Source organism: Zalophus californianus, chromosome 16, assembly GCF_009762305.2.
Source record: "Zalophus californianus isolate mZalCal1 chromosome 16, mZalCal1.pri.v2, whole genome shotgun sequence".
Classification (NCBI taxonomy): domain Eukaryota; kingdom Metazoa; phylum Chordata; class Mammalia; order Carnivora; family Otariidae; genus Zalophus; species Zalophus californianus.
Window position 1 is genome coordinate 18862235 of NC_045610.1, and position 11824 is coordinate 18874058.

The 11824-nt window shown below is 55.2% G+C and overlaps 1 protein-coding gene across 3 annotated transcripts in view; it reads left to right on the top strand.

Moving 5' to 3' along the window:
- Window positions 1-11103, top strand: part of NOS2 (nitric oxide synthase 2) — a 38338-nt gene extending 27235 nt beyond the window's left edge. For all 3 annotated transcript variants that reach the window (XM_027567746.2, XM_027567747.2, XM_027567748.2), the window contains 10 exons: window positions 378-510; window positions 1501-1579; window positions 2384-2565; window positions 4707-4870; window positions 5797-6004; window positions 7765-7852; window positions 8279-8400; window positions 8661-8809; window positions 9719-9913; window positions 10503-11103. In XM_027567746.2, the coding sequence (XP_027423547.2) occupies window positions 378-510; window positions 1501-1579; window positions 2384-2565; window positions 4707-4870; window positions 5797-6004; window positions 7765-7852; window positions 8279-8400; window positions 8661-8809; window positions 9719-9913; window positions 10503-10622 (1440 nt within the window). In that variant the 3' untranslated portion in view covers window positions 10623-11103. The remainder of the gene's footprint in view (window positions 1-377; window positions 511-1500; window positions 1580-2383; window positions 2566-4706; window positions 4871-5796; window positions 6005-7764; window positions 7853-8278; window positions 8401-8660; window positions 8810-9718; window positions 9914-10502) is intronic.
- The last annotated feature ends 721 nt before the right edge of the window (window positions 11104-11824 follow it).

Below are 11824 nucleotides of genomic sequence, written 5' to 3' on the forward strand. Positions count from 1 at the left end.
AGAGCATTTGACCCAGCAGTGGTGCTTAGAGCACCAGCTTGAGTCAGGGCAGACTTGGTTCCCAGGCCCACACGGCCTGCATGTGACTCCACACCAGCAGCGTGGGAGTTACCCAGCCTCAGGGGGTGGGCATGTGGGTAAAGTGAGATACTGTCAGTATTAACATCCATGCGAATAGTAGTAGCAACTCTTGTGCCGAGCCTGGCCACCTCTTTGAGTCCTCACAGTGGCCCAGTCTGACCCACGTGCTTCGTAATTATAGGAAGCGCTTCACCGATTTGTAAGGACCTACAAAATGGTGGCCCCATTGATGGGGATGACGTCATTGAGGATGACAGTGACCGTGGTTAACACCGGTCTGCTCCCTCTTCTTCCAGGCGGCCTGTGAGATGTTCGATGTGCGAGGCAAACACCACATTCAGATCCCCAGGCTCTACACCTGCAGTGTGACCTGGGACCCACAGCACTACAGGCTCGTGCAGGACTCGCAGCCTCTGGACCTCAACAAAGGTACCTTTTGCTCCGCACTGCACGGGCCCTTCCTGCTGGGGTGGAGGTCTCTGCGCCCAGAGTCTGTGGTCGAGACGACCACTAGGACCCTCTGAACGGAGGCAGCTGGCCTAGGGCTGCCAGGCTCTCTCTCTTGTTGGATCCGAGCGCCTGCTGGGGTGCGAGGCAGGAGAGTTTGCTTCATCTCTGAGGGAGGCTGTTTCAGGAGGAAGCCCCGGGCGGGTGGTAGAAGAAAGGGGAGCCAGCACCCACTGAGGGCCTCCTGAGTGCCAGGCACTGTGCTGCGCTCCTCGCCTGCCCACTCTAAGCGAGCCCTGACATTCGTCTTGCAAGAAGGGCCCAAGGACCTGAGCCCCTCGCTGGCTCAGCTGGTGGGGGCATCCGACTCTTGATCTCTGGGTCGTGAGTTCGAGTCCCATGTTGGGTGCAGAGATTACTTAAAAAAAGGGGGGGCACAAAGAAACTAAAGCTCGGGGAGGTGAAGCAGGTTGCTAGCATGTGGCCAGGCTGGGATTTGAGCCCCAGCTGTCCAGCTCTGACAGCAGCCAAGTATTGTAAAGAACATCCTGTGGAGGCAATCCCAGGCTGCGCAACGGTGGCTTCTGGACTCTGGGCCTCCACGATTCCTCTTTTCTGGTACCACGAGTACAGTAGTTGTGTAGCTTTCTGTGTGTTTAGGATACCCCCAAGTTCAACTATGCTCTCCCGCAGATGCCAGGCCATGGGGGTGGCCTAGAAATGCCCCTCTTTGGGCACCTAATGCATCCCCCTCCCCCCCTAGCAGCAGCCCAAACACCCCTGTTAGACCAAGTGTCTTTATTTGTGATTCAGAAACATGGCAGGGAAACAGCAAAAGAAAACTCTACCCCACCATCACAGCGGGATGCCCAAGGGGTAGTGTCCAGGCATAACTGACTCAGACTCAGGGAGGCTGACCCGTATCAGCGCTTAAGAACCACTCTGCCACTTCATCCTTTCTGTTCCCCACAGCCCTCAGCAGTATGCACGCCAAGAACGTGTTCACCCTGAGGCTCAAATCACAACGGAATCTACAGAGTCCCCAATCCAGGTAGGGGAGACCGCGGGGCTGCTTGGGTGATGTTCCACAGGTTTAATATAATGAAGGAAGGACCAGAGCAAGTCAGTCTTTGAAAGGAGAGAAGTGTGCACTGGCATTAGCCATGATGTCCTGGGTAGGACCAGCTTGGCCGGTAACCCCTGTGACCTTCGGTGCCTTTAGGTCTGGTCTCCATTAACTGTGGGCCGGTCTTCCAGCTTAAGAACGAGGCATCTGCTTTACTACCGTCCTTTGTCACTAAACCCTTTCACCAAAGGTGGAGGGCGGCGGGCAAAGAGAAACTCAAACCATTTGGCTCTTTCTTAAGAACTTTCAAGAACATTTTTGGCAGGGAAGGACATTGCCCTGTGAGGAGAAACAAGTGTTAGGAATTCCGTGTAGGTTTTGTTTTCATGTGCTGTCCTCCCCCGTTCATTAGGAAAACCGGGCTTTGTTCTAATAAGAGCCAGATTTGAGCCGGGGACAAGGAAAGGTTTGTCCCAATGACCACAGATCTCCCAGGGGGTGCTTTCTTTAGGTGGAGGGTGTGGTCAAGCCCAGGTGGGCTTGGGAGTGCTGCCAGGGAGGGGGCCACCCACCCTCTCCCCACAGAGAAACCCCAGCCCCGGTGGGCCCCAGGCCCTCTTGAGCACCCTAGCTCCAGGGGATGCCAACAACCCAAGCCACTCCGTGCTCACCGAACTGAGAAGGAAAATGAAAACAGGGCACATTTCCTGGGAAAGTCAGCCCGCCCATCAGGGAGCTCGGGAGGAAATCCTGGTGGCGTCACCAGAGGCTTCTTTTTCCCTTCTCCAGCCGCACCACCCTCCTGGTGGAGCTCTCCTGTGAGGACAGCCACGGGCTGAGCTACATGCCCGGAGAGCACCTCGGGGTTTGCCCGGGCAACCAGCCGGCCCTGGTGCGAGGCATCTTGGAGCGAGTGGTAGATGGCCCTGCACCCCACCAGCCTGTGCAACTGGAGAGGCTCAGTGAGAGTGGTAAGACCACTGCACGGTGGCCCCAGCATCCCACCCCCTCTCCCCACCCCGGCAGCCCCCCAACTCCGCTGATGGGCTGGTCCCGTGCCTGGGCTGTGGGCACCTAACCCTGTCCTTCCTGCTGAGTGGGTGGGCCACCCAAGCCCATGCTGATGCAGTTTGGCCAACAGAAGGGATGCTTCTTTGGGGCTCTCTGCCCAACCGCAGAGGTTGGGGAGTCTCTTTCCCTTCATTCTTTTGCTCACCCAGCCACTTTTTTGTTAATGGATGGATTCATTTATTTTTGCATCAAAATTTTAACCAGTTGGTCGCATCTATATACTAGGCAGGCCCTGGGCTACAAAAACGAATGAGACTCAGTGTCCACACTCAGAAAGCTCACTACCTAGTACAGGAGGCAGATAGGCAAGAGTCTCCTCCTCCTCCTCCTCCTCCTCCTCCTCCTCCTCCTCCTCCTCCTCCTTCTTCTTTTTTCCTTCTTCATCACAGTAGCAGCTGGTATTTGTTCGGTAATTACTAGATGCCAGCATTTTATAGGCCTTGTCTCTTCAGGACCCACAATAAACGTGTGTGTGCACTTCACCTGATGACATAATGGAGAGATGTGGGAACAGTGTAAAAATGCTGAGCTTCGAAGGTTAGAGTCCCTGAGCCATCGGGGACTAGCATCACTAGCTGTGTGAACTTGGGCCTATAAGCCAACCTCTCGAGGCTTTATTTCTTTGTCTCTAAAATGGAGATAGGAGAGCCTTCCTCGTAAGGTGGTAGTAAAGACCAAATGAACAGATACACATGCAAACTTCACCACAATTCCTGGCACCAAATAAATGCAGGAATGGAGAAATGTTCATTTCCTACAGGCTAATGAACATTTGTCCAGAAGCTCAGAGAAGGGAGAGTCTCCTTGGATTCCAAAGTGCGTAACCCCCTTGCATGTTCAAGGCATTCTAACCTACGGCTCACCCACTGAGGGTCTTATTTATCCCCATCTCACTTGGCCAGTGGGCAGGGGCAGACTGTGGGTGACCAGGAGAGTGAGACTCCTCCTGGCCATCCTCACCTGGGAGAAGACGCTGTCCTCGCAAGGGCCTGGAGCACCCCCTTCCCGTGCTCTGGTGAGGTTCAATCTATGTGGGGAGCAGAGCACAGTGGTGGTGGGTACTGGGAGAGATGAGCTAATGAAATCAACCATCATGAGCCTCCCAGCCCATAGGAATAGCTCGCTGGCCTTAGTGATAATCTTGCCTCCAAAGAATGTGTACCCCCCAAAGAGAGTGACCACATCAGGAAAGTGGGGGTCAGAGAAGCAAAGTATAGCATTGTCTCCCACCGTCCAGGAGAAATGTGAGCGAGGAGACAGAGATGTCCTTGTGACTCTAGGAAGACAGATGTGGTCCATTCAGGCCTTGGGTCTGGATGAAATAACGCAATAGTACTATTTTTACCTAACGTGTATTGAGCATGTGTGTACTAGACACTGTACTATTATATATACACCATTCTGTTCAATGCTCATACGAACCCAGGGAGACAGGTTTTGTTATCACATCCGTTTTACAGAGATGGAACCCAAGGCTCAGAGGGTTTAATCACCTGGCTATTAAGTGAGGAACCAGAGTTCAAACCCATGTCTGCTGGCTCCAGGGTCCACACTGTGACCACCCCGCATACTGCCTCTTGGGACTCCTTGGGACTTGACACTTTGGGCTGATTTGCTGCTCACCCAGTACCTGTTGGTATAGCCCCAGAGGACTGTAGTCATGGGCTTTTCTCTAAATGAATAACTGGCCTCTGGGGTGTATATCAGTCTTTGGTGAATTTAGTCACTGTGAGTCTGTAGTTCACCTATGGGTGTTTTACTATAGTTCAGGTCTGAACCAGAGAGGGACTGAACTCTGGTGCATAGTTGATTTTCCAGGATCATGTCAACTTGGGTGCCCTTTGGAGGGCTGTTGATCGGCCTTCCCTGGCAGCGCTACCTCTGGGCACATGAACACTTTCACAGTTCCTGGAGCTAGAAAGTCAGTGTCTCTCCCCTGCAGCTGTAGGGTGGAGGGTGTCTTCCCCAGAGGCCTCATGACCCTTCAGGAAACTGAAATAGGGCCTTTTTGTCATTCTGACTCCTTTTTTTCCCTGTCCAGGAAGCTACTGGGTCAGAGACAAACGGCTGCCCCCATGCTCACTCAGCCAGGCCCTCACCTACTTCCTGGACATCACCACCCCCCCTACCCAGGTGCTGCTCCGAAGGCTGGCACAGCTGGCTACGGAAGAGGCCGAGAGGCAGAGGCTGAAGATCCTGTGCCAGGTGAAGATTGGACCAGTGGGTGAAGGAAGGGCAGGGTCCCAGAGTCAGGGGAAGCCAGAACCCAGAGCTGGTCTTTAACCTCCAAGGGGGAATCCGACCCACCTTCCCAAAGCGAGCCTCGTCAAAGCTGGTGGGAAGTCAGTATCCTCTCCCATACCATCTCTAGCACACAGTTGTGTTGAGTGAACTGAACTTTTCTGAGTGTCTGCAGGATGCTACCAAAGCATACTTTGTTAGAAATTACCTAGAAAAGGAGAGCCACTATGTCTTGTCTTTGTATATTCCCCAGACCTGGCATAAGCAAGGAACTTAGGAAGTGCTGGAGGATGGATGGTGAGGATGAATGGAGACATGGACACGAGAGAATGCATTAACTCACTGGCAACTTTCTAGGCCCGTGCTTTTGCAAACGGCACTGGATGGCATCCTATCCATCATCTTTCTCACTAATTACCTTTATTCCAGCCATTATCCTGTGGCTGCAGTGTACTAACTCGGCACACATGCTCTCATTTCGTTCTCATGACGTTCCCATGAGGGAGGTGACGCTATCCTCATGTCACAAAGGTTAAGATTGGGACAAGATCCCACAGCTAGTAAGGGCACCCAGTCAAGATGCGAACCCAGGTCTGTATGATTCCAAAGCCCGGTCCAAAATTAGATTATAATAAGGATTTGACTGCTGCCAACCAGTGGCTGACGGTGAAGTTCTAAGCACACGAATTAAATAAATGCAACTCACGGGCCTGAGTGCTTCCAGGAAAGGCACCCTTTTTCTCTCCAGCACCCTGGACAGCACCTGGCTCTTGGACGTGTTGGTTGAGGGAACCAACGTGTGAATGAATGAATGAATGCTGGATTGTGACAGCCTCCTGCCTCCCTGTGAGCGTGTGCCCTGAGTCACTCACACTGCTCTTGGCTTTCAGCCCTCAGAATACAACAAGTGGAAGTTCACCAACAGCCCCACATTTCTGGAGGTGCTAGAGGAGTTCCCATCCCTGCGGGTGTCTGCTGGCTTCCTACTCTCCCAGCTCCCTATTCTGAAACCCCGGTACTACTCCATCAGCTCCTCTAGGGACCACACACCCACGGAGGTCCACCTCACAGTGGCTGTGCTCACATACCGCACTCGAGGTAAGGCTTGGCAGAGGCTTTGGAGCAGAGTCCAACTCTGCTACTTACTGGGCGGCAGTTCAACATCTCTGAGCTGTGGTCTCCTTGTCAGTTAAAAACCCACCTCCCAGGGGCGCCTGGGTGGCTCATTTGTTAAGCGTCTGCCTTCTGCTCAGGTCATGATCCCAGGGTCCTGGGATCGAGCCCCGCATCGGGGTCCCTGCTCCGTGGGGAGCCTGCTGCTTCCTCTCCCACTCCCCCTGCTTGTGTTCCTTCTCTCGCTGTGTCTCTCTCTGTCAAATCAATAAATAAAATCTTGAAAAAAAAAACCCCACCTCCCAGAGTGTTAATAGCAGTAGCAGGTGTGTGGCAGAGACTACTATGAACCGGGTGCTAAGCAAACCTTCTGTATATATATATTAGCAGTAACCGCATGAGATGGGTACTGTTTGCATTTTAGGGTGAGGAAGCTGAGGCACAAAGAGGTTAAGCCCCAGAGTTGCACCGTGAGCAAGTAGGGAACTGGATTCAAACCCACGCAGTCCTGCTGCTGGGTCCATCCTGCTTCACTCTGCGGTCCTACTACCGCTGGGACAATGTAATGAGATCACATGGAGAAAGCACCTCCGGGTACTTAGTGGGAGCCCAGTGATTCTTAGTATACCTGATAGTCTAGCCGGGTGCAGGGTTGATGATGCCTTGATTGCTCACTCACTCAGTGATGGTTTATTTCATATCTCTCTGTGCTTGCCATGATGGTGGGCGTGGAAACACAGCACTTGTAGCTTCTGACCTCGTGGAGCTTCCCGTCTAGAGGGGGTAGTGAAGAGAGACTCATCAAAATAGGCAGTTGTCATGATGTGGGTGCTAAGAAGCACGGGGTGCTATGAGGGCAGAGGATAGGGGATGGGCTAACAGAGACTGGGAGGTCCAAAACCTTGTCTACTTGGACTTGGCTACTGCACTGGATGGACTGTGCCCTTGTCCTGCCCTCTGTAACTGAGCACTGCCTGGGTTGGCAAAGCTGGGTGCATAGCACGGTCACGCAGTTTCCAGATGATGGGCAGACTCTGCCTGCTCTGCTGGACAACATCTTCGCAGGTCAAGTTTCAGGGCTCAGACAGCGAGAGGGGAGGTGGGTACATCTTGTGAGAGCCAGATCCCATTCAGAGGGAAAAAGAGAGTTCTTCTCAGGTTGGTTGGGATAGCTTTAAATGCCGGGCCTTTGGGAAGGGAATGTAACCTGGAGCAAGTGGGGGTTTCCACGGGCCCAGGAGGGGCCCCCAGGGAGGCAGGGTGTCAGAGCAGACCAGAATGCTCAGGAAGCTGTCCATCACTCAGAGCTCCTACCAGCAAGGGCTTTACCTCATGAAGACGGTGGCGCATTGACTGCCATCGGAGCTGAGTGGTGGGCTGGGAGGGTCCCTGGGGAAACTCTTGGAAGGAGCGTTAGAGTAGGAGTCAGGGAAGCTGAGCTGTCATCTGATTTTACTGCCACCTGAGTGACCTTGTACACATGCCTTCTCTGAGACTGTTCCTGGAGTGGCAGAAGGAGAAGCTGGCCCGCTCTTGATGCACCTTTCAGCTTTCCCCAGCTCTGGCTGCATAGAGGGTGGACCACAGAACCGGGAGAAGAATTGCCCCCTCCCTAAAGCCCACAGGGAGCCTGAGTGGACACTCCCAGGAGGCTCATTGGTCTGGGGGGAGCCTCTGGGACAATTCGCCCCCTGGGATGGGGGAGGTGGGGGATGATGTTGGTCAAGTCTGTGTTGTCCTTGCAGATGGCCAAGGTCCCTTGCACCATGGTGTCTGTAGCACATGGCTCAGCAGCCTGAAGCCCCAAGACTCAGTACCCTGCTTCCTGAGAAGGTAAGCACCCCCTCCACTCTGTCCATTGTGCCACTGGCCCCTGGGAGTTCTGGTTTGAAAGGGAGGGATCTGGGCCCTTGAAGAAGGCGTTGGGGTCACACTGGGCCTCTGCATTCTATCCCCTGGCAATAGAGCATGGCCAGGTCTCCGGTAGGAACAGAGAGGACAGCAGTGGGGGGGCCCCGGAGTACAATGAGGTTCCGCCTTTTTCCAAAAGGAGCCCACGACGAGGTGAGGGTGTGTCTGGACAGGGGAAACAAAGCAGCCTCCAGGACTTGGGAAATCACATTTGAGCTCGTTGTCTTCTCCACCCCCACCACACTACCCCGCTGCCCCCACGGCACCCCCAGCTCCCCAGCCCCTGTCCAGCGTGTTCATCCATCTCTGGGTGTCTGAGGACTCAGCCTCTCCATCTGTCCCCTTCAGTGCCGGCAACTTCCAGCTCCCCGAGGACCCCTCCCATCCTTGCATCCTCATCGGACCTGGCACAGGCATTGCCCCCTTCCGTGGTTTCTGGCAGCAGCGGCTCCATGACACCAAGCACAAAGGTACAGTTAGGGGGTTCCCTGGCATCTCCCTGGGGCCTCCCTGGGGTTGTGCCCACTCTCCCATTTGCCTCAGCCTGTGTGGACAAATGATCTGAATGCCCTGGGCCTCAGTTTCCTCATCTGTAAAGGGGGGTACAATACTAGATTTGCGGGCAGGAGATGAGAATTCAAGTCGGCTGTCTGTCGGGCAGGGCAGGCCTTGACCCATACCTCGCCCTCTGGTGGCCACCCTGGTAACTGCAGCCCACTGGGTCTTGCAGAGCTCCAGGCTGGCCGCATGACCCTGGTATTCGGGTGCCGCCGCCCAGATGAGGACCACCTGTATCGGGAAGAGATGTTGGAGATGGCCCAGAATGGGGTGCTGCATGAGGTGCACACAGCCTATTCTCGCCTGCCTGGCCAGCCCAAGGTAAATGCGGCAGCTGCCCATGCAGTGGGTGGAGCATTACAAGCCCAGACTAGTGGGCGCCCCCGCTCCCCACAAGCCCCTCGCTCTCCGAGCCTGCATCTGAGCTCTAAAACAGTCCCACACCCGTCACAGCAATGCATTCACTCTGCCAGGAGAAGAGACGGGCCCTGAGACATTGAGGACCAAACAGGGTCACACGGTGGGTTAGTCCCAGCACCCAGCTGGCTGAAAGCCCTCGCCTGGGATACACACCTGCCTGGGATGACGTGGCCCAGGCTCCACCGCCCTGCTGATGGTCCCTGCTGCCCTCGGGGGCACTTAGCCCCATGAACGTGGGGAGTCAGGATAGATGCTCGCCTCAGGCCTTGGGAATTTGTTCTGTCTGGGCTCCTCCCAGGCCCAGTGTTTTGTGTCCAGTGCTGGGGTCACTGGGCATCTTGTGGGGAACAAGAGCAGAGGCTCCTAGACTTCTGTGTAATTGGGGAGCCCAGTACTCTGTGCCCTGCTCTGAATTACCCTGGGGGTTCCACGAGCGGTCTGCACGGAGAGGCTCCTGTTCTGGGGTGTACACAGGTGCGTCTCAGAACCTGGGCAGGGGAAGTGATTTGACAGATGCCTCTTTGAAGCATGATGAATTCGAAGTCAATGCAGGAGCCTCACTGAATGGTCAGCTTCCTGAGGGCGGGGCGGTGGCCAACATTCATCTCTCGAGCCCCAGCCCGGCCCTGAGCTGGGCAGGATGCCAGTGCCCCTCATCCTGAGCCTGACCCCGCGGCAAGGTTCTGGCTGGGAGGGCCTCCGCCCTGCAGCCCATCGTGCCCCTCGCTGCCTCCTCCTGGCCAGCAGACCTAACTGCAGGCTTCACCGCCGGCAGCAGGGGCCTGGACCCACCATCTCCTCTGGTTTCAGGTCTATGTTCAAGACATCCTGCGGCAGCGGCTGGCCAGCGAGGTGCTCCGCGTGCTCCATGAGGAGCATGGCCACCTTTATGTCTGTGGGGACGTGCGTATGGCCCGGGATGTGGCCCATACCCTGAAGCTCCTGGTGGCTGCCAAGCTGAGCCTGAGTGAGGAGCAGGTGGAGGACTATTTTTTCCAGCTTAAGGTACGGCATCTGGTGTGTGGGCTAGCATGCAGCTCAAGGCCACGGGTGGGGGAGCCAGGACCAGGAAAGTCAGGCCTAGGGGAGTCAGGCTCAGGATAGGCCTGAAACTCAAAGGAACCCTAGAGGTGGCTGGAGGTCCGAGCTAGATGGGCTCTTAGAAGGCCTACCCGTCTCTCCTGGTCCAGTCGCTCAGTTAAACAAAGGCAACACGTTGCTTGGTGACAAGACTCCCCAGAGCCTCTAACACGCTACCGTGCATCGGGACTCCTCAAGACTGGGAGAAAGTATGCAGCATTTTCCAAACGTATTTATCTCAGAGCCCCCATTTCCTGGAGTATCTTGGGGGACAGGTACGAGGAAGGCTCGGAGAGCTGTTCGGGCAGTTCATGGCAGTGCAGGTGCTGATGGGAGTTAGTCTAGTGGGATTCAGTTAAACTCTAGGCGTCACAGTTGGGAAGGCGGATGGCTCATGAGTGTAGGTGGGATAAGGAAGCTGGGGGAGCCCCAGGGCTCGTCCTTGCCTGGACCTGATGAATGAGAGGTGGCTGGGTCGGCAGAGCTGACACCCTGGTTCTGTTTTCCCTTAAAGAGCCAGAAGCGCTATCATGAAGATATCTTTGGCGCTGTGTTTCCCTATGAGGTGAAAAAAGATGGGGCAGCAAGGCAGCCCAGCGATCCCAGAGTTCCAACAGCCCACGGGAGAAGTTAAAGTTGCTGCCACAGAACTTATTGATGGAGCCAACTCTCAATTATCTGAGGTCACAGGGCCTGGGGAGATGGAAGGAAATTATATGCCTGAGCCTCATGTCTCCTTCCCCACCAAACCCGATACTTGACCTGCTACTGAGTAGTAGCAGCCTGGACTGAGTGGAACCTCTTGTCGCCCGTGAGCCCACCCTTCCCGGATAATGGAGAGTTGGGCCTTCCCAGGTCCCTTGAAGACTTAATCGTCAGTGCCAGGCCCGGCTGGTGGGTGAAAAGGATGGAACCTTCTTCTGACTGCACCACTCTGAGTGACCACAGGAGGCGCTGTCGTGCTACCCTGTATTTAGGCACCCTGTGTACAGTTATTTATAACTCTGTATTTAAAAAAAAACAAACCCCAGTCTTCTCTAAAGGGCCCATTGGGCCTTCCCCGTATGACTCCTTGATGGAGATATTTATATGAAATGCATTTTATTTTAACCACATTGTATGTGTGCAGGGGTGTTTTGTAGGGAAAGCAACTCCGTTCTACAGAGTTGGGGACTGGTGGGTGGTGCAACCTGGACCCAAATCCCCCACAGAGGGATATAGTAGCTTGGCCACGCTGCTTCTTGAAATGGCCACCAGGTATGGGGCGGCCTGTGGAATTTTGTGCACACCTATAGTCCTGCAATGGGGGGTGGTGAGGAGGCTAGGCTTGCCTGTGGGGCCTTGGCTGTGTCTTACACCGGTGCACCTCACACGGGTCTCACCTCACCGGGGGTTCACCTCATACGGGGCTCGCCTCACCGGGGGTTCACCTCACACGGGGCTCGCCTCACCGGGGGTTCACCTCACACGGGTCTCGCCTCACCGGGGGTTCACCTCATACGGGGCTCGCCTCACACGGGCTCACCTCACACAGGGCTCACCTCAGACGGGGTTCACCTCAGACTGGGCGCATCTCACACTGGGCCTGTCTCACACGGGGCTCACCTCACCCTGGGCCCGTCTCACACGGGGCTCACCTCACACGGGGCTCCCCTGATCCGGGGCGCACCTCACACGGCCTGGTATGCCAGCTCCTCAGGGAAGGCCTTGACCAACAATCCCCTCGTAGAAAGTCGCCATGTTTGGCTCTGGGGCTGCCTGTTTCAGGAGAGTTGGGCCAATAATAATTTGGCACCTGGGTGACAAAGCAGGTGGGATCGGACTGTGTGTCAAAGA